The sequence below is a fragment of the Crocodylus siamensis genome, chromosome 1 (assembly GCF_052110815.1).
Source record: "Crocodylus siamensis isolate JL-2025a chromosome 1, ASM5211081v1, whole genome shotgun sequence".
Lineage (NCBI taxonomy): Eukaryota > Metazoa > Chordata > Crocodylia > Crocodylidae > Crocodylus > Crocodylus siamensis.
In genome coordinates, this window is record NC_143395.1 from 33,019,588 (window position 1) to 33,047,203 (window position 27,616).

The following is a 27,616-nucleotide window of genomic DNA, read 5'->3' on the forward strand; positions in this document are numbered from 1 at the left end:
GATATTAGCAATGGATCCAGTTAAGACACCTCCTGACAAAAGGGCAGCAGGTTAAGGAATAATATCTGAGTTATTAGCAGTAAGGATGCTGTCTGCAGGCTCCTGGCAAATTTATGCAGCTGTTTTTCTGAGGATGGGAACAGACTGATCAAAAGGACTGAAAGTTGAAAAAAAATAGGGAGGCAGTTATCGGGCTCTGCACTAAGTGGGCTTTCTAAGCATCCAAAGGGGAAGATAAGCCTACCCAGGATGGTTCTGCTGTGTTAGGATCCCTTTTTATAGCACTCCACCAACTAGGTATTCTGCATCTCTGTGCCATGACCAGCCCAATCCAGCAGGCTGCTTTGAGCATTCCTAGCACCCCTTACTTCAGTTTTGTTCCTACAAGTACAATTAAGCAATACTCTGTTTTGGAAAAGCTGTTTGGTTAGTGTATTAACTACTATTCACAATGCCTAAAGGGAAGGCTTGTAGGTGCCCTATACTGTCAGACCTGCTGAAGAACCATAACTGGTCCTCAGGGAATACAATCCAAGCCACAGGGCCATAAGTAGGAGAATCACAAGTCTGCCCCAGATCACAAGATGGCAAGAGGCCAGCTTCCTGATAGAGGTGGATACAAGGCAGACCAAGAAAGGGGTCAGAGGTACAGTTTGCTCTTCATGACGTCACATGTCAAAGCACAGGCTAGTTTCTGTCAAGTGGCTCTTTGACCATTAGTATAGTTCAGAGCTCCCATTTTGAGCATGGAATATTGCTTTTTTCCTGACCCTGGAAATTGGTGCTTGTCCAGGATCAGGTGCTGATTGGTCTGATTCTGAAAACCGGTGCTTGTCCAGGAATCAGACCAATCAGGCATTCTTCTGGGAGGTGAGAGATATGGTTTTGCGCTCTCTCTCAGCTAGAAACCAGGCCCCCCGCTTCCTAGATAACGTCTCTGTCCACCAGGCTATTGGGCTTTTAACAGAATCTGCTCAACACCACCAGAGAAAGCTTTCCAAGGAAAGTGCTGAACCTAGGGATGCTAAGGAGGCACAAAGTCATCTGCTGGATTGCGCTGGTCAGGTGCAGAGATGTCTAGCTGGTGAATCTCAAAAGGGCTTATATAGGACATAGGCACCTAGAAGCTCAGCTAAGCCAAAATGAACTCATGCTGGGTTCATATAGTTGCTGAATTTTAGACATCTAAAGATGGGTCTCAGGTGCTTTAGCAAGATAGAAAGAGTTTCTGTGCATCACTTCTTAAACCCAGGCACCTAAATTTTACCTACGTCTCACTTTAGGCACGGTGCACAGAGGGCTCCTATGCACATGCAGGGAGGCTGCTCAATCGAGTCTGCTGGAGCATGATAATTACTGCACTCCAGCAGACTCCAGTGTCACATGTATCAACATCCCCCCCAGTGAAAAATGTCAGCAGGATGATGAACTTTTGTTTAAAGCATCCCGCCACCATTTTTCATTGTAGGGATGCTAATACGTGTGATGCTCCAGGTGCTTTTAATTAGTGTTGCTCTTGGAGCTGTGCTATTAAAGTGCACCTCTCCCCAGAGCACATATATAAATGCCCATATACTTTTTTGTGTATCCCACCCTAAGATTTGAGAACATGAGTCAACAACTTGTGGGCCGTGGGCCGTATCTGCCCCACAAAGAGATTAGATCCAGGCTGTGGCAGCTCAGACTATCAGCAACATGCTCCAGCCATGGTAGCAGAGGTGTCATATTTAGGGTTGTGTTGCCTGTAGTGTTCAGTTTATTCTCTGCTGAAGCTGAGGTGAAAACCCTAGGGTACTAGCACCCCCCTTTTTCTATCTATTCCCTTTGCACTATCTGCTGATCTCCAAGTACGTGGGAGGTAGAGGGCTGGATCACAAGCAGTGGTCTACGGAGGCAAAAGGTTGCCAGCTTCTTTCTACAAGCATGAAAGATTTGCAGCAAAGATTTACTGAAGACCAGGCCCTGCTAAGCAAACTTCTCTGCATCGTAAATTAATGTATTCAGGAAGCCTGTTTTCTATCCCAAATTCTGGAGAAGCATGTGCTGTAATAAATCTTTATTCTCCTTTTCCCTCTTTTCTCACCAGTATGAATGGGTGCTGCTGATATTACCCCTGTCCCCTTCAGATCTGTCTGCCCTGCCTTCTCTAGGTTCATCCTGCTTAGCTTGTCCCTCTTACCTTTGTACTCTAGCATCGTTTTGCCCCTGTTTCAACTGGGTGACTCCCAGGCATGGTAGGAAAAATCCTGATTTGGCTGGAAATATTCGCCACATAGGCAGAAGCTTCAGAGAGTACCTCTGCCAAACTCTAACAAATAACCATTGCACATGTTCAGGTGGAGACTCGCAGAGTCCTATAATTCAGCCAAAAGAAGGTGAACTTCCCTGGGGGCAGCAAAATGTATCTCTCTAACTCCAGAGCAACCTCTTGGCAAATTTTAAGGCTGCTCCAAAGCTGGGAGGCTTCTGAATGCAATGGGTGTCACTTTTTTAAAACACAATGTATTTTATCTAGCCATGTTCTGAGAAATGTTTTGATGAAACATTCAGAAAAAAATCAGCCTGAGGCAAACACCTGGTGCTGAAAATTTCAGCCAGACCAGCTAAAGTTTGGCAAATGTATAAGCAGCTAAAAATAGGGTTTGATGATGGAAAAACTTAGACCCCTTAATTGTGTGCACCAGTTCTGCTTGTAATGATCTGGAAGTGGAAGCCTGTAGCAAATTAATGGAATATGCAGATTCTGTTAAAGGAATTAGAGCAGAAAACTATTATAAAAGGCCCAGGAGAGATGAAAAACACAGGCAGAAAATAACAAAATGGAATTCAGCTTAGAAGAAGATACAGGGGATAAACTGGGAAAGCAGTTATACTGAAAGGTCCTGACAAGTGATCATAAACAGCAATCTTTTCATGTATTTACAATTTGACGTGGCAGCTAAATAGGCCAGCATAATTTTGGCAGCATATGAACATTACAGGGTAGGAAGGTAATAATCCCTCTGTATTAAATAAATGAAAACTTCCATATCACTCCCTTTCCCACTAAATATTTTCTGTGCCGATTCAGCAAATATTATGATAACGGAAACTTGCTACTGAACTTCTATACACATTTAAGAGACAACTTTGACAGCATTTTGTAAGGTTTAGCCTTACAAAATGATTCAGTCACTTTTCTGGTGTATTTTTGTGTCCCAGGGTTGGGGGACGGGGATGGAGCAGGGGAGAGGATTTTTTTAAGTGGAGTTTTCTAGACCCCAGACAGACATGAATTGGTAGTGGCACAAGTCAGACTTCAAAGTGCTGCAAAATACAGTGTACAAGGTGTTAACAGATGTGTAGAATCCCCTTGCTGGAGTGCTACTATGTCACTGTGAAGGTACTGCCCTCCAGCTAGCAGATGGTAGAGGATTGCTCAGCTCTGTGTGTCTGTTTCGCAGTACCACTGGGGAAGGGAAATCTGCCAGTGAGCACAGGAGTGGGACTGGGCTCGCCCACAGCAAGCAGACTCTGTTCACAGCTAGGACTGTTCACAGCAGGCAAACTGATCCCATGCTCAATGATCGACTGGTTCTTGGGGGAAGAAGCAGGCTGTACCTCTGAGGCTTCAACTGTCCACCCTCCTTCCCCCTGCCTTTGGGTGGGTGGGGGAAGTAGGAGCACTGTGGGATGCTTGGGGTCTGTAGGCTCCTTGTACCTCTCCCATGCAGTGAACAGAAGTTAGATGGGGTACTACAAAGAAAAGTTCCTGTTTCATCCAGGATCATTTTTGAAGCACTTCTGCCATTTTAATATCATAGTAGGCAGTATATACAATCATCTCCTCTACTCTCATAGTGCTACAAGGGCACATTTAGCACTACATATATAATGCCTGCCCACGGTCATACTAGTTTGGCAATATTTATTGTTCCATCCAGTTTCACATTTGGTCTCACTCTGGTTTCATGATTCATTTTTATTTAGCAGTTAAGCTAAAGCTGCATTCTACTTTTTAGCTACCTTGAAAATGGGGCCAAAAAAGTGCTATCAATGCATGTGCCTAGTGACCTTTCACTTGGGTCAGGTTTCTGTGCATGTATCCCAGAACAACATGTTGACCACAGTGTGCTGCACCGAGTGGGCTTTACTGTCAAGTAATAACATTGAAATATTTAATTAAAGTAGTTCTCTCCTTGAACTTTCCCTATCACAATGATTGCTATACTTTAAAATGACTTGTGTCACTTTTTACCATTAACGTTTCTACTAATATAGATGTTATGGTGGTCATTTAATGTGATGTTTTATTATTTGAAGCTTCCAAAACAATTAGAAACATTTCTGTACCAGGTTTATTCCTGCTTTAAAATAAATTTAATTCACTATCTACCAATTTACCTTCCTTTTGAATAGACATCTTTCAAAAGGCAAAGTAGATAAAATGTACAAAGATAATTGTCATTCAGATGGAGAAGAAAATTTAGTATGGTTTAAAAGGGTGATATAACTCAAAGATGAGACTTCCTGGCTGAGAACCTTGAAATGGTATTGAGCCAAGGAAAGAAAAGTAACCTGAATGTTTCCTTTAGCAAAGCACAGCAGGTGGGGACTGTGGGGGCTAAGGTGATTGCTCTTTCCACTGTAGTAGTACACTCCTTAAAAAAGACTAACAGAATCAACCTGTGCGAGGAACCCCACCATCACTAATATGCCTGAACTGGTAACCTCTACCCTCTTCCTTCTCCAGTGAGCATTGCATTTTAAATAAAAATGGGCCCTGGTTTAACTATTCTTTACAATTTCCTCCTGTCGGGGTTATCCTTGGGATTAGTTCAACCTCTAATCTGTGTTGCCGCTCCTAACAATTTACTGGCAAGAGTGGAAAAATTGATGGAACCCATAAAACATATTCTTCAGCAAGAAACAAACAAGTAGATGTAATACAAGGTGAGAAGGGACCATTGTATAAATGGTCACTTCTCAGCATTTATACTTAATGACTGAAAGTATAAATGGACTACAAAGTTCAGATCCAAATGTACCAAATATCTGGGAATATTTACTTTGAGAGTTGAGGTGTGGCCCATTTAAACAGATGGGGAAAACAGGATAATTTAAATCTTGATCTCAACTTCAAAGTGGTTTGCATATGACTTTTATTTTAATCCATTTCTAGAAAAGTGAGGTGCTTAAAGTACCAGCATGTTCCTTTCAGTGTTTGGTAGAAGGATGTCCTTTTTAATAAGTAGGAAAATGGTTGTGTGTCCTTGACTTCAGGAACTTGGAGTAGATGACCTGCTGAGGTCCCTTCCCACCCTTATTTTCTATGATTCTAAAACTGTCTGGTCAGTGTTTATGAAACAGCCCATCCATGCTACATAGTATATAGGCTTTGTGTTGAGTCTCTTGTTTCGTCACGTCCTTCTTGTCTATGTCTGCCTCTGCCAGCAGAAGTTCCATGTGTATATTCATTCACTTCTGGTGGCTTTGTGTGACTCCACTGTAGCAGTTCTGCCTCCAGAGTGGGAAGGGCACCAGCTGGTGATGGGGCCTCTGTAGCTGGCAGAAGACACAGCTGAAAGGTACCTTCTACTAGGTGCTGGATGATGGTAGGAGCCTTATCCTGCTTTGCAGATATAGTGTAATTCTGCCCCCTTAGAACAATTTTGAGAGTGTATGCACTCAAAAGTTCTTCCAGGAGACACCTGTAGTGTAGCCAAAACCCTTGCCTTGTACCCTTCACAGCCTTTTGTATATACAGGAGCTGGATTTGCATTTGTCATATGATGGACTGTGGACACTCGCATAAAAAATGTACATGTGAATTTGTATTCAAAGTAAGTTAGAAATGTAGCCTAACTCTTCTTTACAGTTCCCATTGGAAATAGATCAGTAAGCTTACACCCAGTTTTACAGTTGTGGTAACTGATACAGGAAAATTTAGGGCCAGGTTGTGAGAAATCCTGCCTGTTTGCACAGGGCGAGATAAACCCCAGGAAACAATCTTCTCATAGGAGAACGAGCCACAGTCACAGCCTTGAACAATCCTTGAGTACAAGTGCTGTTGAATTTGAATTTCATTGCTTCACCAGTCTTACCAAATGTGGGAGAAACATAGGTTATCAGGGATCTTCTGGGTCATTGACCTATTTCACAAAATGGATCAAACTCCATTTTAAAATTAGTCACATTTCTTACCCCAACTACTCCAAGCAGTTCCCAACCAGTAAAGAAAGTTTCATGGTATGCTCTTTCAAAGGATGGCTGCATATCTTCAGTTGGACACATTATTTTTTTCCTCCTATAGTTAGCTAGAATGCCTTCTGAGACTGGCATTACATGGTGACCCTTTTATCCTACAATACGAGTCCATGGCTGTGTCATGGACATACAACACATTTACAACGGTGTGATCTACCTTTGCTCTGGTCTAATAGTTTCATAGTTTCTAGGGTCGGAAGGGACCTGAGCAGATCATCGAGTCTGACCAACTGCCATGGCAGGAAAGAGTACTGGGGCCAAACGACCCCAGCAAGGTGTACATCTAGCCTCCTCTTAAAAACCCCCAGCGTAGGAGCCAGCACCACTTCACTTCAAGTTGGTTCCAGACCCTGACACTGAAGTAGCACCTCCTGATATCTAGCCTAAATCTACCCTCTGCCAGCTTGTGACTGTTATTCCTGGTCACTCTTGGTAGTGCATGAGGGAACAGGGACTTCCCCAATGCCTGCTGGTCCCCTCCAACTAGTTTGTAACAGGCCACTAGATCCCCCCTCAGCCTTCTCTTGTGGAGGCTGAACAGGTTCAGGTCCCTGCGCCTCTCCTCGTAGGGCCTGCCCTGCTGCCCCCTGATCATGCGAGTGGCCCTCCTCTGGACCCTCTCCATGTTGTCCACATCCCTCTTGAAGTGCGGCGCCCAGAACTGGACACAGTACTCCAGCTGCGGCCTGACCAGTGCCGCATAGAGGGGGAGGATCACCTCTTTGGACCTGCTTGTGATGTATCTGTGGATGCATGACAAGGTGCGGTTGGCCTTCCTGACTGCATCCCCACACTGCCGGCCCATGTTCATCTTGGAGTCAATGATGACTCCAGGATCCTTTTCTGCCTCTGCACTGACAAGAATGGAGTTCCCCAGCCTGTAGGTATGGTGCTGGTTGTTCCTCCCCAGGTGCATCACTTTGCACTTTTCGGTGTTGAATCCCACCCTATTCTCATCCGCCCACCCCTGTAACCTGTCTAGGTCTGATTGCAGCCTATTCCTCCCTTCTAGTGTGCCCACATCCCCCTACAATCTTAGTGTCATCAGCAAATTTGAACAGGGTGCTATTTACCCCCTTGTAATATGGTTGGTATGTAGTCATGCTGGTGCAGGGACTACTCTAGAAGCAAAGCCTTTGTGGTGATATCTTTTACTGGTCCAATTATATCATTGGGAGAGAAGTTAGACAAGTTTTACCTTTAGCTTTAGCTTTCCCAACCATGTAGTTGCTGGTCCAATAGAAGATATTCCCCAAAAACTTGCTTTTTGCACTGGTGAGCATGTGGAGTGGACACATGAAGTACCCTAGTGTAAGTCACTGAGCTTCAATGTAAAGACAGCCCTGAGAAATCAAAAGTTACAGTGGTGTACGTGCCCATAGCTCTGTTTGCCACCCCATCTAGTTCACTGTAATGGCTTCTAATACAGGCAGCTGTCTGGGAAGTGCTGAGTGACCATCCTCCTTCTCTGGACACGTATGCTGTACATTATTATACAGATATTGTTACACCAATGTAAATGTGCCTTGTGCCTGCACTCAGATTCAGTATCTAATATTTCCTCTTCTGATGAGATGTCTTCAGGAACAAGAACCACTAGCATGACTAGGTATAGGTAACAAGCTGTGCTATTTTACTGAGGCAGCTCATTTCAGGGGAACTTACTTTGTGCGCAGAAATGAGGCGTACATTGTCACTTTTCCTCCCTCAACTCTTCTTTCTCTCCCTTCATAAAAAGGAAGAGGACAACAGCATTAATATACATGCTTGGACTTTCACAGTGAAAAATGCAAGGCACCTCTGTGCGCTTGATTTGGATTAGCCAAAGCTCTCAGCTGGAGCGTGCCACCACCACCAGGTAAACACATGCTAAAACGTTATATGCTTCTTGAATCAACTAGTTTCATTCTCACTTGACAGTACAGTGTAACCTCATAAATCTGGCGTTCAAAATTCTGGAATTCTCAGAAATCTGGCACTGTAGGCAGGTGGTGGCGGCTGCTCCCGGGGCTGCAGCAGGGAGCAAAGTGGAGGGAACTGTCAGTGGGTGCAGGGCAGGGGGCATGGCTCCTGCTGCAGCAGGGACTGGGGCGAGTGGGAACACGTGGAGCCTCAGGGGGCACCGGACAAAGCACAGGTTTTCCGCACTCACCCCATTTCCTGCTGCAGCGGGTCTGGGAGCGGCCAACGCCAGCTGCCTGCAGCTGCTGGGCTGTGCCATGCCCCGAACTCCCTGGGGCTCCGTTTGGTGCAGGCAGTGGTGTCGGCTGATCCTGGGACCACTGCACCAGAGGCTGGGATGAATGGGGACAAGTTGAGCCCCGGGACAGCATGGGGCATGGTGCAGCTTGTCCCCACTCGCTCCAGCACCTGCTGCAGCGGTTCCAGGAACAGTCAATGCCAGCTGCGGAGGGAGCTGTCAGTGGGTGTGGCGTGGGAGGGGTGCAGCTCTTACTGCTACACTCCTCACCCTGGGAAGAGCCCATCACAGCCCCACAGCCCGCAGCACGCCCGGGGTGTGAGTAGAAGCAAGAGCTGCCCCCTCCCTGCCCCACATCCACTGACAGTTCCCTCCACTTTGCTCCCTGCTGCAGCCCCTGGAGCAGCCAACACCACCTGCCTGCAGCCGTGCCCCTCCCCCTGCCCCAGTCTCACTCCCTCCCTCCCTCACAGCCGGTTTCAAAAATCTGGCATTTTCAAATTTCCAGCAGGTGCCGGGTCCCAAGGATGCCAGATTTATGAGTTTATACTGTATTTAGAGAAATACAGCATGTAAGGAGTGCACTTACCCAAACTTTACCTGATTGGGAGGAACAAATTTATTATCAGTGAAGCAAAGTGTTCAATTTTTTTTTTCTATGAAGAATGGCAATAGCAGGCAAAGTAACCTTATTTACTTTCCCAGTACAAAAATGCTAATATTCTACACTAGAATAAGACAATTGTAGACCTTTATGCCTCTGTAAAAATCAACATAAGGTTTATCAGGCATTAGAGCATAAAAAAATGAGTGAAAACAGGATTGTGCACTAATCCCTCTTGTAACAGAAGAGCTGCGACTCAGATGTCAGTTGTAAAGGCCTTACATCCGATGTGAGATTATGTGTATTAACCTAATAGAACCACTTAGTAATCTGGTGATGTGTTTCTCTTTGTTGGGGTTGTTTTCAGAAAAGTCATTTTCTGAAAAGTGATTGTTGAGGAGTGATTTAACTCTTTGCCCACTGAAACAGAATTTACTACTGTTTTGTTTTGTTTACTAATGGATCAGGACAAGTAAAAGCAGGCCATGTCTATGTGGTTTGCCTTGCCCTTTTGAATCATTTATCTTATTCCTGCCTAGGCCACATATAACAATTAAAGTGTAACAGCTGCTGCCTTTTTGAAAGATCTCCAAATGTACGTGTTTGCATACTCAGAGAATAGGGACTGTCTAACATGGAAGGGACATTAAAGATTCCTGCAAGTCCTGATTCACTTTACTGCATAGTATCTATTCATTTATTATTATTATCATTGTCATTATTACTATCATCATCATCATCATTGTTTATGTTATTACTGTTAGTGTTATTATTATTATTGTTAATACTGATATTAAAAGGATGGTGTTAAAGTGATATTGTAGCCAGGATGGTCCAGAAGTTATGTGAGAGGAAAGAATTCCTCAGGATCCTTAGAATTCCAATATTTTCTTGGACCAACTGCATAGCTGGGAAGAGTTAGACAGGCTTTCAAATACAAGACAGTCTTCATCAGGTCTGAGCAGTAAAAGACAGTACAGAATAGTCTATCTTTAAAAAGATACCCAGTGGGTGCGCCTACACATTTACTGTGCAATAACCAAACTTACTGCGCAATATGGGCGCACATCTACATGTGTACACCCATAATGAGCAGTAAATGTGGCAACTTACACCAACTTAGGTGTAAATTACTGTGCAGTTAGTTACTGTGCAGTAACGCATGTGTAGACACCTTACAGTAAGACTGTGTGCAGGGACTGACTTGGGACTTTAATGCACTTTAATGCTTGCATATATAGACACTGGCCTGTTCCCATTTACTCTGCAATAACTTTAATCCAGTGTAAATGTATGTGTAGACACATCCAGTTGAACCAAAAGTTGATCAAGGGGTCCGCACTTTTCTGTTCCACCCATCAGTACTTGCAGTATTTAGTCTCACTGGCTAGAGACAGAAATTACACAAACTGGTATAAGTGATCAGAAACTGATCTGGTTCAAATCTGTAATGTAACAGAAGTTCAGTGCACATAAACCACTTTCAAAATAGGTGAAATTGGTTTAAGATAAATGTGGGTGGATATACTATCAGAGTTAACTGAGTTAGGTTAAATTGGTTTATTGAACTTCTGTCGCAGATCACCTCCAGATTCAAATTAACTCACAGTCCCCCAGCTTCCCAGGATGCTTTGCACCTCCCCTGCAGTGCCCGCCCCTCCCCCCTTGTAGAGTGGGTTGACTAGCCTTGGCCCAAGCTGTCCGCTTCAGCCGAGCAGCGAGGCATGCTCTAGCATCTCCTAGTTTCTGGCCTGAGCCACAGCAGGCATGTGGCGGCATTTCCAGAATGAAAAGTGAACATCTGTTCACTTGCATTAGAAATACATTTCTAACCTTTATACATGTAAGAACATAAGAAGAACTAGATTGAGTCAGGCCAATGATTGATCTAATACCATATCCTATCTCGAACTATGGCAACTAGTAGACACTTAACAGGAGTATATGAGCAGCAAATGTTTAGTATAATCTATCCCCTGTCAATCCCTTGCTGACTTTACCCATTTTTGGTTTATGATCAATAAATGATCATAATAATGATCAGCTGTTATTTTGAATAGCTATTTTGAACAGGCCTATCCTCCATGAATTTGTCTAATCCTTTTTTGAACTGGTTGTACTATCTGCCTCCACAAATTCCTGTGGCAATGAGTTCCACAAGTTAACTATACACTATTTTTAAAAAGCACTTCTGTTTGTCTTAAACCTGCTTCATTTCAGTGGATGCTCCCAAGTTCTCATATTCTGGGATTTCATGAATAACAGTTCCTTATTCACTTCATCCACACTGTTCATGATTTGGGAGAAGTCTATCACATAACCCACCTCAGTCTCCTCCTTTCCAAACTGAAGGGTCCTAGTGTTTTTTTAGTTTTCCCTGGGACACCAGCTACTTCATATCATGTTACCCATTGTTGTCCTCTGTACTTTTTCTAATTCCACTACATTCTGTTCTGCACACAGAATAATAGATTTATTTAATGATATAGGGATGTTTTCTATTTTGTTTTCAATTCCTTTTTTAATGATACTTATTATTTTATTAGCTTTTTTGGTTGCCACTGCACATTTTGCTAGTGATTTTAGAGAACTATCTACAATCCAAGATCTCTTTCCTGAGTCACAATGGCTAGTTCAGTGCCCAACACTGTATATTTATAATTGAGGTATTTTTCCCCACGTGTATTACTCTGCACTTGCTAGTTTGAAAGTTGATCTGGCAATCAGTTTTGTAAGGTCTTTTGTGCAGCTCCTCTCTCTCAGCTTGGGATTTGACCACCCAGCTTTAAAACTTTAAAATTCACAGTGTACTCGCTTTTTCAGGTCCTTTATGAAAATATTGAACAAAACTACCCAAGCATATATCCCTGTGGGACTGCACTGTTGACCTTCCTCCATCATGAAAAATGACCTTTCAGCTATCCCTTTTGTTTCCTTTTGATCCATGAAAGGACCTTCCCTCCAGTCCTACAGAATTTCCATTTTTTACTAGCCTGTGGTGATGAACCTGGTCAAAGCCTTTTTGAAAATCCATATGTATTATAACTATTGGATCCCCCTTGTCCACATGCTTGTTAACACCCTTAAAGAACTCCAATAGACCGGTGAGGCAGGATTTCCCTTTACAGGAAGTATACTGACATTTCCAGTAGATCAAGTGTACCCATGTATTGCTGATTTTTTCCTTTTATTTAGATTCTATCTACTTGCCACAGAGATAGATATGAAACTCACTGGTTCTCAGGATCACTTCTGGAGCCCTTTTAGAAGATGAGTGTTATATGAGAAACCTCCCAGTTGTCTGACGCAGAGAGAATTTGTATAGATAGGTTATATACTATTGCCAAGTGTTTTGCAATTTCACACTGCTGTTCCTTCACAACTGTGGGGTGAAAACCAGCTGGTCCTGGGGACTTATTAATTGAATTTATTGATTTGTTCTAAAACTTCTTCTATTGGTTATTGTCTTCTTCCAACTGGCTGTTACTATCTGTCTTCACCTTCAGGTGCTTAGTGCATCCAGCAGTTTCCACCCATTTATTGGAAATAGCCTCAACCCAAACTTCAGTGTTGGCCTGTTGAGACTTTTGAGCATATTGATAGGACCACAGTGGACCACAATGATAGTCTGAGTAAATTCAATTCTGGGTCATTTTTCTGGCTTATTAAAGATGTAGAGGAAACATTCATGATCAGATAAGTGTAAACTGCTCTATTCACATTCATGATCAGATAAGTGTAAACTGCTCTATTCATGATAATGGCATATTATTCTAAACTGCAGAGAAGACCATGTAAAAATCAGCATGACAGAGGATCCTAGCAGACTGCTGGTAGTTTCTGTGTGGGTGCCAGCACAGGACACAGGTACGGCACTTACTTCATGACTCTCCCTAACACCACCTTCCCACATGGTAAAGTGAAGCCAACTGACAAATTTAACTCAGGTTGTCCCCTGTGGAAATTTGTCTTTGACTTACTCTCTAAGCCAATTAAGCCCTCTTTTCTCAGGTTATAGCCTCACTATGCAAAGAAATCAGAATGCTTTTCCCCTGGGCAGTGGTTTGGGTCACAGTTTCTCTCTGTTGGCTTGATGGTAATGTCTGCAGAACTTCCATCCCCTCTATTTTCAATTTTCCATCTAGTCTTTGGGTTTCATTCCTGTGTCTTCCTTGTCTCTTGCTGTTGTGAGGAGCTAGAGATATATGTTAGCACTTCCCTTTCCCAGCATTCCCTGCCATGATGCTTACCAGTATCAACCCAAACTCCAAATCCCAGAATGTCCCAGTCCTTGCTAAAACCAGGAACTAGGTAATATTAGAAACAGACCATGCCTTAAACAACTGGTATACTCTCTTGCTCAGTATCTTTAATGATTTCACTGATGACTGTTTTAGCAGAAAGATTCAGGTTTTGTGGAACTGCACACAGAGGGGGTTAGGGAGGGGGTTATTTAATTGGGCGGAGCCTGGTGAGAATGCCTTCCTTGCCTCTGAACTGGGCAAATAATTTGAAAATAAGTCCAAACAATCCCTTAACATGTCTGCCAAACCAAGCTCCTTTTGTTACCTGGTGACATCTTGATGCAACATCATGGCACTGCAAATTCAGAAGATAATGTTTCTGTCCTGAAAAAGGATGATTTTTGTACAGCAGCACAGGCATCCCTGCAATGATGATCCAGAAGAGTCTTTTCTCCAAGAGACCTGAAATACAGAAGGAATAGGTTAGCCACTTCCGTATTTAGGCTACATAAGAACATTAAAGCACTGGATGGGAAGGTTCCTTGTGAGTCCATATCACACAGTAGCATAACTAGGGATATGAGAGGCGCACAAGTGTTGGACACTGAATTAGAAGGGGTGCCAGAATGACACTTCTCCTCACTGCTGTCAGGAATAGCCATGTAAAAGCCAGGTGCTGGGACAGGGCAGGAGCAGCCCCAACATGTCAGGATCAGTGAGGGTCTTTGAGTCCCCAGGGCACATAAAACTAATCTCCTTTCTCTCCCCCTCCCTCTGGTCTCTGGCATTCGGCACCCCTCACTTGGGGACATTTTGCCCAGTACACAAAACTTGATAGTTACACCTCTGCAATCACAGGAAACAATGTTATATGCTTCTTCATATAAACTTAGCAAGCTCCATCTTAAAACAGATTGTTTGACACCACTACTGCTATTTGTAAGGCTGTTCCAGGACCTCATTGGTACTGATGGTTAGAAACTTTCTTCAAACTTCCAGTCTAAATTTAGTAACAGCTCATTTGAATCTCTATCTTACTGTGCTTGCCTTATCCCTTAGCTTATATAGCTCTTCTTCCTCCCTTTTGTTTATCTATGACAAAAAAACATAAACCATTTGGTTTGCTAAACAGTACAAAACCTTCTTAGTCTCTCTGCACTCTTCTTTTCTGATTGCATAAAGTAAACTCCTTTTTGACATACTGTAAAAGCTACTAATTCACCTAACCTAGTTTACAATCAGATCCTTCAGCCAACTGTGATCCAGATGTAAGATAAAAAACATTCCAGATTGAGCACGAAAGGAGAGAGATCCTAGTAGGGTGAGATTCCAGATGGAACAAAATCTTATCCCCATTTTCTCTTTTGTGCCAATAATATCTTTCTCTCATATATAATTGTACATCTTGCATAATTTTATAGTTAGAATCCACTGAGCTACTACATTCTTTTGTCTTTACATTGTTTTGCAAGACTCACTTCCTCCATAGTTATAGCATTGTGCTAGGTGCTGCACAAATGAACAAAAAAGAGATAATGTATTTTCTGAACAGTTTACTTATAGAGGAGATAAATGCATGGTAAAAGGAAAAAATCCCCAGAGAAAAATAGATTTATCCAAGGTCATAGCGCAGGTCAATGCAGATCTTGGAACAGAACTATGTCCTGGCTCCCAGCTACTAAACCACGCTAGCAGCTAGAAGTCTGCTGCTACCCAATGCTGCTACATGATAATGCTGACAGTATTTTATAATATTGATTGCATTTTTTTTTGATAATTGTATAATATCTCAGGAACAGACTTAAGTATTGAATTGAATTGAATTTTTTTGATGGAAAAGGAAAAATTCAAATTTCTCAGTGCTTAATAAAAATTCAGAGTTTTGTGAACGTAATAATTCAGACTTTTCAGAGCAGCATCTTTAATGACTGAATGTCAGCAATAGAAATTCACAGATTGTAAGGTTAGTAAGTATAGTTTCAGTCATCTTGTTTAACCTCCAGCATACCACAGGACTTAAAGGCTAAGTATAGACATTCAAAAAAGATAGGTAGTGAACAGAACCCGTTGGTGGGGTGGAGCAATCAGGTTCTGTGTGTATCCAACTTCTCCCCTGTTATGATTATAGACCAGTTTTGCATGCTGAACTTCTGTTTTGTTACGCATATAGACCCATTTCCAGTCACTTATACTGGTAAAAGTGTAATGTCTGTACCTGGCCAGAACTTCACCTATGTATTACTTCATCAAGCTTGAGAACTTGTGGTTGAAATAAAGCACATAATTTAGTAACAAATCAACTTTTAGCTAAAAATGTGTGCGAGAGAAGATGCCACATCCCTTGGAAACCTGTTTCAAATTGGTATTAGATTATATAGGAGAAAGTAAATTGCAGTATTCATCTTGACTCTGGATTTAAATCAGATCTGTGAATAATTAAAACATTATTAGGAATTTTTCATCTAGCAAAGGATGCTAAAGATAATCATAAAAACCTTTTTAAAAAATACATTAGAAGCCGTAAGCCATTGAGTGAATCAGTGGAACCACGACCAAGGTATAAAAGATTCAGTCAGGGACAATAAAGCCATAGCAGAGAAGCTGAATGAATTCTTTGCATCAGTTTTTATCTCAGAATATACCGGGGAAATTCCCATGCCAGATCAATCCTTCCTACTAGATAGGTCTGAAGAGTTGGAGCACAATGAAATGGCAACAGAAGTTTTAGAACAAATCAATAAAGTAATAAGCAGAAGTCACCAGGACCAAATGACCTTCACCTGAGAGTTCTGAAGGAACTCAAAGGAGAAATTGCAGAACTGTTTTATATTAAGTGTATATAATTTTCACTCTCTGCTAGGAAATGTTCTTTTTCTAAAGTCCAGCAAACAGCCTGATCCAGGATATTACATATTTTAAAAAGCCTTTTGGAAAGAAGACAATTCATCTATGCATAGTGGAGAGCTCTATAAAAACTGTTGTTAAAAATGGCTTCTTTGCCAGAGGACTGATATGTTGCCAAAATAACACTCACCTTCAAAAAGGTTTCCAAACATGATCTTGAGAACTGGTGAGTCTCTCTTCTAATTCTGGCAAGTCAGTAGAATCTTTAATGAAGAATAAAACAATCAGTCACACGGACATATGAGATCAGCTGGAGAAGAATCTGCACGTTTTTTGTAAGGGGAAATCCTGCCTTGCCAATGGATTGCTTGGAGGGTTTTAACAAGCATGTGGACAAGAGGGATACATTTGGACTTAAAAAAGCTTTTGACAAGACCCCTCTCCTAAGGCTTTTAAACAAACTGTGCTGCCAGGGGATTGGAGGAAAGGTTTTTTCATAGATTGAGAACTGGTTAAAAGATAGGAAACAAAGGGTAGTGATCACTTTTCAGGATGGTGGGAGGTGAGAAATGTAGTCCTGCAGGGATCTGTGCTGGGCCTAATTTTGCTCAACATTTTCATCAGTGACCTGCACATGGGTGTGTATAGAGAAATCTCCAAATTTGTTGATGATACCAAATTATTCTGGGTAGTCAAATCCCAAACTGAAGAAGAGAAGCTGTGGAGAAATCTCACACAGATTAGTGAGTAAAAAGTGGTAGATGAACTTCACTGTGGACAAGTGCCAGGTAATACACATTGGGTAGAAATAACTTCAACTGAAATAGATTCTATGATTCAGGAAAGAGACCTTGTAGTCATTGTAGATCTCTAAAAATGTCAGCTTACTGTGTAGTGGCAACCAAAAAAGTCAGTAAAATGCTGGGTATCATTAAGAAAGGAATTGAAAACAAAATGGAGACCATCATCATGCCATTTTACAAATCCATGATGCACTCACTTCATAAATATGGAAATAAGTACAGTTCTACTCTCCACATCTCTTAAAAAGGATGTAATAGGATTGGAAAAGTACAGAGAAGGGCAACCGAAATGAAAAGGGGCCTGGAGTAGTTGCTATACTAGAAGAGAGGCGATGGGGGATATGATAGAGGTCTATAAAATCATGAAGAGTGCGGACCCAGGGAACTGCTGTTCACCAAGTCCCAGAATACTGGAACCAGGGAGTGCCCACTGAAATTAGTAGAGACAGGTTTAAAACTAAGAAGAGAAAGCATTTTTTACTTACACTTGCAGAATTCATTGCCACAAGAGGTGGTAGAGGCAGATAGCATAGCCAGGTTGGAAAAGGGTCTAGACAAATTCATGTATGAAATATTCATTAATAGTTATTGAACAGAATGTTTGAAAATGTTTCCTCTGGTATCTCTAAACCAATAATGGTGGGTAAGAGCAAGGGTAAGGAACAGGGGGTAGATCACACTAAATGTATCTGATTCAGTACTCTCCCTCTAAAACATCCAGTACTGCCACTGTCAGAGACAGGCCTATTTGTTGTGTGAAGGGTTTGTTGGACCATTCGTTGACCTAGTGCAGCACTTACATTTTAATAGTCTACTCCATCTCTGAGAACTAAATGTAAATACATTCAATGGGATGTATGTAGCATACAGACTATAGAGGTCCACTAAGTTATATCTTCTATATGTCCGTATGTATGTAAGTCCTCGGACTTACGACACAGTTGGTTCCTGAATACTGCGTCTTAAGTCGAAATGTTGTAACTCGAAACCAATTTTCTCATAAGAAACAAGGTTATAAATAGGGGATTGGTTCCTGAACCAAGGCCCAATACCCTATTTTCACTAAAAATACCCCAGAATTTTGTACTTGACCAATTATAGATGAGTAATATAGCTACATTAATGTATTTATATTGTAAATAGCTATCATATTGACTTGGAAGGACTTCTTTGAGGTGACTTTGCTGGACTTTTTGAAAGGCTCTTGGTTGGACTTTTTGAAGGGTTCTTGGCTGGAGTCTTCTCAGGAGTCTTGGCTGCAGGTTTTTCTGAGTCTTCTTAAAGGAAGTGTCCAAGGAAGTTTGGACAGATGTTCTCCAGGGAGATGAGCAACACAGCAGACTTGTTCGCTGGTATGGCATCGGATTGGATCAAGCGTTGTAAAGTTGAAACTGATGTCATAAAATTGAAACAGGGTAGCAATTTATAAATGTTGTAGGTGCGAAACATTGTAACTTGAAAGGTTGTAAGTCGAGAACTGCCTGTATTATATTACTATACATTATAATATATGTGTGTATTGAACAACATAGAACAGTTTCTTGGAAGCATTTCAAAATTTCCTTTGGTTTTCAAGGTTGATAGAAATGGGAAAATAATACTTTACCTCAAAATGACAGTAAATATATTTTCCTTTTTTTCCCCATTCTATTCAAAATAAAAGCATCAAAGACATGATTTTTAGAGATGGTGATAGTTTTTTGCCCATAGTTAATTTCAGATATAAAATGGTAAGCACAGGATATCCTGACCATTGTTTTCATTCATCACTATAGGGAGCAGAAAGAATGCATTCTCATGACAAGCTTTTCTATATTCTATAGTTAGAAGAAAGCCATATGAAAAGCAATTTAAACTTTTTGGGCAACTTTAGTGACAATGAATAACTGAGTCTGCATCCATACACATCACAAATTCAGCATTCTAATATACATCCCACGACTAGCAATGGCAACATCCCATTTTTGATCCTTTAGGGACATTTTTTGAAGATACATGATGAAATAGTGGCCTCAGTGAAGTCAATGGCAACTCTCCATTTATGTTAGTGGGATAAGAATTTAAAGAGGAAAAAATTAGGTAGTAAGATTTCTGTATATTAGCAATTTTGCCAATAATTAAATGTCAGCTGCTGTAAGTTGACAGAGTTCTGTTGAAGACAGTATAGCTATGTAGCTATGTTGATTTACACTGGCTGAGATCTTGCCTAATATTTAATTAATGAGCAAATAAAACCAATAGTGACAGATACAGATATTCCATATACTTGTAATAGTTGAGATAACATTTCTAAAGTCAATTGTTTCTGCTTTAGTAGTTATTGCTCACTATCCAGCTTTCTGTGCACACATTTACAAATGTAAAAAATTACTGATTGACTGAAAGTTGTTCTATAAGGGATATCATATTTTGGCTAAATGAATTTCTGTGGCGGCCTTTATAGTACAGGAGGTCTGCTTTACACTAGATATTAATCAAAGACTTTATAGCTTAATTGGGTAACTAGTTCGTCCTACATTTAAGAGATAATGAACTGAAATAGAAATAATTGCTTCAGACCTTCGAATAATCTATGTTTTAAATGGACTGTTACATTTTCCTTAACTTCCTGAATCATAGCAAAAATTCCACATTTCATAAAACTGTTTAGATAAGTACTCATCTGTAATGTATAAAACTGCACTCAAAATAGTGTGTAGATTTAGTATGTAGAATAATATGTAGCTTTTGGAGGAACTAGGCCTAATACATACTGTAAAATCTAGTTTTATGTAAATTGTATATAATTTTCACTATTTATTGGGAAATGCACTTTTTCTAACAGTCTGATGCAACATATATCATGTATTTTAAAAAGCCATTTGAAAAGAAGACAATTCACTTATGTGAACATGAGAGCTTTATAAAAACAAACATATTTTAAAGATGCTCATCATTCAAATGAGCTAAGTGTTAAAGATACAGCCAGCTTGTCCCGCCTGTCCTTGAAATACAGAATGACCATGTTTGTGTTTATAAAACTGGAGGGGGTGGGGGCAATAGTGTTTTGTTTAATTTGGACACTTAAGTGGTCATCCTTTAGAAGAGATAATTTCTTACAAGGGCACTGCATCATTAGGTGACTGAATTGTTTAGAACTTTTTCATGTTTTACCTTCTCCTAGTTTTTAATATAATCTGCATGAATGGAAAGAGGTGAGGGTGGAAGTAAAAAAGTAAGGGATCATTTACAATAAATTCTTGTTCTTTTTCAGAACCAAACACAATGTGGACAAACTTCCTCTCTTTTGTTTTCAGGCTGGGGCTGGTCTTAGTTGACAGATTTATCATTAATGACCTCTTTCAATTAATAGACTCTTTTTTTATTGTTTACAGTCTATCGGGATGCCCCAGAGCCACTTCAGCCATGAAGAAGGCAAAGCTGTCTGGGGAACAAATGCTAACAATAAAGCAGCGGGCCAGTAACGGTAAAATTTTAATCATTATCATTTAAATATTGTTATTTTAGAAGATAAAATAGATATTGCTCTGTGGGCCTTTTCTGTGTATGTAGGTCTTTTTTTGTATTTTTAACAGATTCCTTACAGTTAGGAAAGCAGCGGACTTTCGTGTTGGGAAGCCTGATTTAGAAATACAGCGGGTCAGATTTTGGTCTGATTTATACTAGCGTAAATCTGCAAAACTAAATATTACAGTGTACTAAAATGCTGTGCTTTTCTGGTTCATTTATCATGCTCTAATGTGATTAGTGGGTCTTAAATGGTTTGTCCAAAAGGGAAAAAAACCTTGCTTTCAGAGGTACTGAGTACTCACACTACACTGAGCTGTGTGTGCATAGTACTTCGTGAAAGTTGGACTAGAGGGACTCAAGCTATTCATCATCAGGAAATCTTACAGCCATTTTGGAGGTCCCAAACTTTCCCCATTCCTGGGTGATGGCCTTTGACTTATGGGAGACTAGGAAACTATTTTTCTGCTTTTGTCCTCCGAGACATAAAAAGACAAAGCATTGTAATGAACTTATGTCATGGTATTTCCACCCCCATGTTGGAATAAAATGAAAAGCACCTTCAGCATCATATAGACAGTATAAGAGAAAGCACTTCTTAGTGCATGTTCAGAATGTTATTTGATAAGGGCCTTTAAAGTAGGGATTTTTCCTCAGCCATAAAACTCATCCCTTCCATGTAAAATAAGCTCCCAACAAAATCCGTAGAACTGCAACCTTATCCTCTTTCATTTTAAAGTATATCACTTCCTTAATGACCTATAGAAAACTGCCTTCTCATATGTCTAGATCAGTGGTTTTTAACCTGCAGCCCACAGGCTACATGCAGCCCCATCAACACACTGCTGTGACCCATAAGTTGTGTGGGTGCAACACACATAACACATTGAGAGCTGCAAGTGTGGCGCACTATAGCAAATAGGTTGAGAATTACTTGTCTAGGCTTATGGGGAGTTATGATCACTGCTTCCAGCTAATTAAGAATTGTGCTCATTCTATTATTTTTGTTACCATTTCCCCCATCCCCACTCTTCCACCTGTATGTTTTGCATTTCAGACTGTGAGCTCACTGGGACAGGGACTATCATTTATTATATTTTTATGGCACTTAATGCAAACAGGCTTTGATTTAACCTTTGGCATGATTATAATGTAAAATATTTAGAATCGGTAGCAATCCATACTTGGGCCTTCTGCACTGAGAAAACAAACATGCAGGTTGGGGTTGAAATTATGTAGCACTTTGTCTGACTCCAACAAAAGTCCAGTTCACCCCCCCCATTGTTTAAGGAATAATGGCTACTACCAGGCACTTCAAAGGAGCCTACAATTAGGTAAAATGTGAGATTCATTAGAATTCTTTAGAAGCCAAGAGAATCCCCTGGGTTTTGGGAGGGACCTGTAAAAATGTGGAAGTAATTTGGTATAGATGTAAAGTCACTAGGGTTCCTACTTACATGCATAGATTGCATAAAAGCATACTTTACAGTTCAAAGAATCTATTGGCAGGCAAAATACCCATCTACCTCGCAAGAAAAACTGTTATGAGGACCATGAGTCAGTACGCACAAAATATATACAAACCACTTGTTTGTATGTAAGTCTGTTTATCTTTTGGAGGGATTCATTCAGCTTTTGCAGGTGTGTCTCCTTTTGGAAACCCTTCTATTTGTTGTTCACTGTTATCAAGAAAAGAAATGTTAAATAGAACAGGAAATATCCAATGTATTAGAACTTATTTTTGCCCTAATCACAAAATGCTGATTGATGTGTCCTACTAAAGTCCTTTTGTTTAAACTTAAGCGCAATTGATGCAATTTCTTAAGCCATTCAGTGTAGTTCTATTATAGTGCATTATATTAGTATACTATAGCAGACTGAAAATTGTCTTCTACTTCTTAACATCTCAGGACAAATCCTCAACTGGGATAAACTGGGTTGTTCCATCAGCTTTGGTTACTGTGGGAGGCAGAAGGGTGAGGAAGGCAGTGGTAGCAGAACTGAGCATTGAGCATTGAGAAACTGAGCATTGAGAAATCATGACCAGACCTCCCTAAAAGTATGGATGTGTTTTAAAAACTGAGACACGTAAAAAATAAGTTTCTCAGTGTTCTTCTCTGTGAAGTTGTAGGGAGCTGGTCTCTTACAGTTTATATAGTTCAAAAATCAACCCTAAATCAGAAGCAGAAATGTTGGAAGAAGTTAGGCAGGGGATTCCACTTGCCCTCTCGTAACTCCTGGCATACGGGCACTGCCATTCTAGGCCTTTTTACCCTATCATTATCCTGCTTTTACCTATCCATACTGTTGTGACCAGTCTTTTGCCCCACATGTACCCACCTTCCATGCTCTTTTCATAGCTTCTGGGTATGATACCTTCCTCATGCTTTTGCCTTTCCTTTCCCCTCAATCTTCCACGATTTTTCTTTTTTTGCCTTGCTCATTCAGCTTTGATTCTTCTTCTTCTGTTTTGCTGCCTTCTGCACATATACCCCATTGCTGTCCACTACATCCACATTACTCATTCCTGTCCTTTTTATGCCCGTATGTTCACGCAGTCCTCATAGTGCCACTCTCTTCTAAAGGCCAGTATAGCATCTTTCCTGAGAGCAATTAGGATTCATTCTCATTCCCAAAGGGTAGCAGTGGCCATCTTTGCTAAGGGCAACATAACCTGCCTTCATCATAACCTGCCCCAGACCTCTGGCTCAAAATAGTTTCATGATTTATTTTATAAGAGTTACCACTATGACAAACCGTGGGAAGTTTGTCAGATTCAAGGGTTGGATCAGTAAAGGCACTTACTAGGGAAGTTTATTTACCATTTCTTTCACGTCTGTACTTGCCCCCTGCATAGCCCCAATAGATAACTACTTAGGTGACTTTAAAAAGTGTCTATCTGCATCCTTATGAACCTAAATGACTGTAAATACATGTCCCCTAAATACTTAAGTCATTTCTGAAGTTGGAATTTAGACTTATGAGTCGCTTGGTACTTTTGAAAGTTTTACTGTAGTCATTTATTAATGACATTACTGAACCACAGAGTTAGTGAGAGCATCAGCCCTAACTGCAGGGTGCCCCAGTGTTCAATGTTACTGTATTATAAAATTCTCCTTCCCCCTCAATGTATAAACAAATGATTGGGAACAGTTATGACATAATAATATCGCCTAGTCAGAAAATTTTTCTTTCTGCAAAATGACTCCATAGTTCACAGAGCTAATATTTTTTATAGAAAAAAATTTGATAGTGCAAGAGGATTAATTACAGGAGATGTGTTTCTGGCAACACAGAGTTCAAATCAGTGCATTTAAGGGATACATTATGTTTTTATCTCACCCTCAGTTATTTCCATCATTCCCATTAGAAAATTACTGCGGATGTTAAAAGAGCTGGAGACATAGTGGGAAATATATAGGTTTAACTTCAAGTGGAAAGTTTGATGAGTCTTAGGGTTTTGAATGTTTACTTTACTAAGTTTAATTTCAAATGTGAAATGACTTGATGACTGAACTTAGATTTATAGCTTACATTTTTAACGTCTCTTTTATTTTTATATTGCATAGGTATAGAAAATGATGAAGAAATTAAGCAGTTAGACGAAGAAATCAAGGAACTAAATGAATCCAATTCCCAGATGGAAGCTGATATGATTAAACTCAGAACTCAGGTAACAGTTTTATGAAGCCCTAAATTCAGCCACTTTTTATGTACAATTGGTCAAAAGAAATATAAGAAATACACTATTCTCTTTTACACATTTTGCTTTTATTTCCTATATAATTTGTCATTTACAAGTTTAGAAAATATTATCTGCACTGCTATATCTATGACACATGCCACCAATTATAAGAAAAATGAAAGCCATGGTTAAATATATTTTCCAAATTGTTGCCAAAGGGTGACCTGTGTAGACAGCTTTGCATTTTCTTCTGGTAAGGTTATATGCAACCGTAACATCAGTTACACTCTCAAAGGGCTAACTTTGTTATGTACTGCTATGGCAAAGAGTATGGATAGACAGCACAGTGTGCACCAGGCCTTTTGCTTGCAGAGGCAATTCATGCTAGAGAAACAGCAACTGTTGTACCTTCACATATGGTAGGCAGTATGCCTTCCATATCCAGAGAGTCAGAGACCTGGTTCACAGCTTATGTTAAGCCCATCTAGGGTCCACAGGAGCGATCAGAAAACAGAAAAATACATTGGAAAATTTCTCATTTGTGCTTTTCAAGAAAACCTCTTTTTGGTGACAGCCTTGACTCGTTTTCTGGATAGTTTGAAAATGAGGGAAGGAATAAAAATGGTAAAATTTTTCATCCACTGTTCATTGAAATTGTCATTTCCCTAACATTTTCCAGCCAAATCTTATATCCAGTACAGTTTGCAGCACTTTGTCTCCGCACAACTTGTGCTTATGGAGAGCAAGTACCAAGGGTGTAATTTTTCCAAAGTGCTTTCCATTTACCAACCTCAGTATGTTCTCTTCTAAAAAGCCCCTTGACTTCAATGAGAGAAATGCTAAGCCAGTAGCATCCATTTTTGAAAGTCCCACTCCAGCAGTCTGTATAGCTGTCTGTGCTGCCTTCCCTTGTTCAAAAGAAATATGAGCAGGATCTGACCCATAGATTTTGTACAGTTATATCCTAGCCAAATCAGTATCAAGTTTAACCATTCCATGAATGTGTACTTAGGGCTCTTCTTATCATTGTTGACATTTGTGTCAAAATATTTTTATAGTCGTATGTAAGGAAACTGTATGAGTAGAAATAACATATGAGTAGCTATATGAGCAGCATTAACATTTTTTAACATGAAATTAAAAAAATATGAAGCAGTCCTCCCACCCAAAGCATGTGCCTACACGTGTGCCCCACTGCACAGTTAGTCTTGCTCAGTCCTGGCGGTATTCAGGTTGTTTCTGACCTTACTGCTGAGTAGCTCATTGCTACTGTACAGTACCAGTGAGCTACATTCCATAGCTCACCACTACAGCGATGTTGTGTCTCATGTAGACACACCCAAAGAGCATAAAATAATATACATGTGAATTGGCAAGATATTGGCTTGTTTTGATAACACCCAGTACTTGTTTCCTTCTGATAAGTAAAGTGTTATAGGGATGCAATCCTTATGAAGATTTGTGTATGTGAACTTCTTATAGGCCCAACTGAATGGTATTCATGTATGGACTGAGCTGAAATTCACCGGGGGGGAGGAAACTCCCCACATGTTTTTGGATTTCTTTGGACCAATAAATAGAATAAAATATAAAAAAAATCCTTGAGCCATCACATATGCATTCATAAAGTTAATGAGATACGAAACTGCTTGCAGGATCAGGGCTTTGGCTGATAGAGCTGTATCAACATAATGATCATATGTTTAGTTTAGTTTCTAGTATTTTGAGTCTTCTGCTGTTAGTTTTCATATCTCAAACTGCACACTGCACACTGCACACTCTCAGACAACAGGGCAAAGGATTATTTTGGGTCATTGCATACTTGAAGAAAGTTGAGTTCTTCACACTGCACATTCTTAAGGGATGTTCAAGGGACCTCATATATGTTTTGATGTGGAACAGCCTTGGAAAAACGGTAAAAGTGTTGCTGGTGATATTTACTGTCAATAAATCATTGGCACGAAATGGAGAATCATAGGAGAGTCAGACTTGATAATAATTTAAAAGTAATACTCTGATCTCCTTAACTTTCGTAAGGAAAACCGCTTTCAATTTAAAATCACAGACTTAGTGGAGCAAGTTACTAAGACTATCAAAGTTAAGGCTTTTAATATTAACAAAAAGTAAAGTGATATAAAAATGCATGGCCTGGTTTAGACTTCAATCATATTTCTTTACATAAGTTGGGAAATACGTAACGGACAGTAAATTAAGGTAGAATATGGTCTTCACTTTCTGTCAGTATGAGAAGTAACTACTTGTACAAATTGCTGACATTCAGTATTGTATGAAAGTAGCAGTGTGTTAAATCCTTATCATCTGCAACTTCATTAAAATTAACACAGGCTAGATACTTAGCACCTCAAGAGAAAGAAAAAAACCCTAATGGATGACCAACTGCTAAAGGATTAATCTTGCAAGATATTGTGCAGTCTCAGATTCTTCTGAAGTCAATGGGTATTGACAGCACCCTGCATTTCACAGAATATCTATTCTTATGATATTTGATGTCAAACTCTTGACTTCTATCATTACTTGTGATATATTTTAAGGATGAATATTTAAATGTAATGATTGCCAAAATGGTTGACTTCAGCAAAGGAAAAATCACAAAAACATTCACATTCATAGTGGCAATGACTACTCTTTTGTGCTGTATTCCAAAGAGAACCCTTTTTTCTTTCTGTATGTCTAATGTTTCTTGTTTGCTCCCTGACATAGAAAAATACAATCCAGAAGTGTTTGAATATGCTTCCATTACTTCTGCCACAGTAAAAATAATTGCATTGAAATCGGCACAGTTGCAAAATGATAAAAAAATAGTTCAAGAACCTTTTCCAAAGAAATGTAACCCTACAAACCAGCAATATAAGCCTCATCTTGAATTATCTGCTGCATAAATGTCAGTAGCCAAAGTCAGACCAACTCGAGAACTAATCTCATATGTACACAGAGTTCTTCAGAAAATATTTGCTCTCATCAATTAATATTGAGCACCAAATTTTCAAACGCAGCCTCAAATTTTGTGTCTACAATAATGGGCATAACAATGAGATGTGTAGTGACCTGATTGTATGAGATAAAGCAGATAGTCACATAAGGATCTTCTCCCCTTCAACCTTAAAGTTCTCATTTGAAGGTTTACTGTAAGCACCCAGACCATAATATGATTGCAGTTACAAATCAGATTGTTCAGTATCAAAATGTATCATGTCCTATAATGTATTGTGGATGCTAAATTAGAGGTGGCTTGAGATTCATTTGAGAATTTGAGCATATCGGTATTAATTTTACTTCTCCAGCTTCATTTTCTACCCTCTTGCCAATATGTATCTTAGTATCCATACTCATACCCACCCATGCCCACTCATACACACTGATGGCATGTCACCCTACAGTGACATTTATCTCTGCCCTGGTCATTCCTCAGAGTGCCCTACCCACCGATGCCCATATGCATGCTCCAAATCCAGAAATATTCTT

At 40.2% G+C, this 27,616-nt stretch overlaps 2 protein-coding genes across 15 annotated transcripts in view; one reads left to right on the forward strand and one right to left on the reverse strand.

The window, feature by feature from the left end:
• Positions 1 to 27,616, forward strand: part of MYT1L (myelin transcription factor 1 like) — a 476,122-nt gene that overhangs the window by 440,986 nt on the left and 7,520 nt on the right. For all 12 annotated transcript variants that reach the window (XM_090032827.1, XM_090032818.1, XM_090032800.1 and 9 more), the window contains 2 exons: positions 20,316 to 20,407; positions 24,018 to 24,121. In XM_090032827.1, the coding sequence (XP_089888953.1) occupies positions 20,316 to 20,407; positions 24,018 to 24,121 (196 nt within the window). The remainder of the gene's footprint in view (positions 1 to 20,315; positions 20,408 to 24,017; positions 24,122 to 27,616) is intronic.
• Positions 1 to 27,616, reverse strand: part of LOC149872700 (uncharacterized) — a 77,472-nt gene that overhangs the window by 26,273 nt on the left and 23,583 nt on the right. For 2 of the 3 annotated variants that reach the window (XM_090032919.1, XM_090032910.1), the window contains exons 2-3: positions 16,329 to 16,401; positions 13,620 to 13,756 (exon numbers count right to left, since the gene is read on the reverse strand). In XM_090032919.1, the coding sequence (XP_089889045.1) occupies positions 13,620 to 13,756; positions 16,329 to 16,350 (159 nt within the window). In that variant the 5' untranslated portion in view covers positions 16,351 to 16,401. Of the gene's footprint in view, positions 1 to 7,911; positions 7,973 to 13,619; positions 13,757 to 16,328; positions 16,402 to 27,616 lie in introns of all 3 variants that reach the window. The other variant, XR_016440285.1, reaches the window with a different exon arrangement.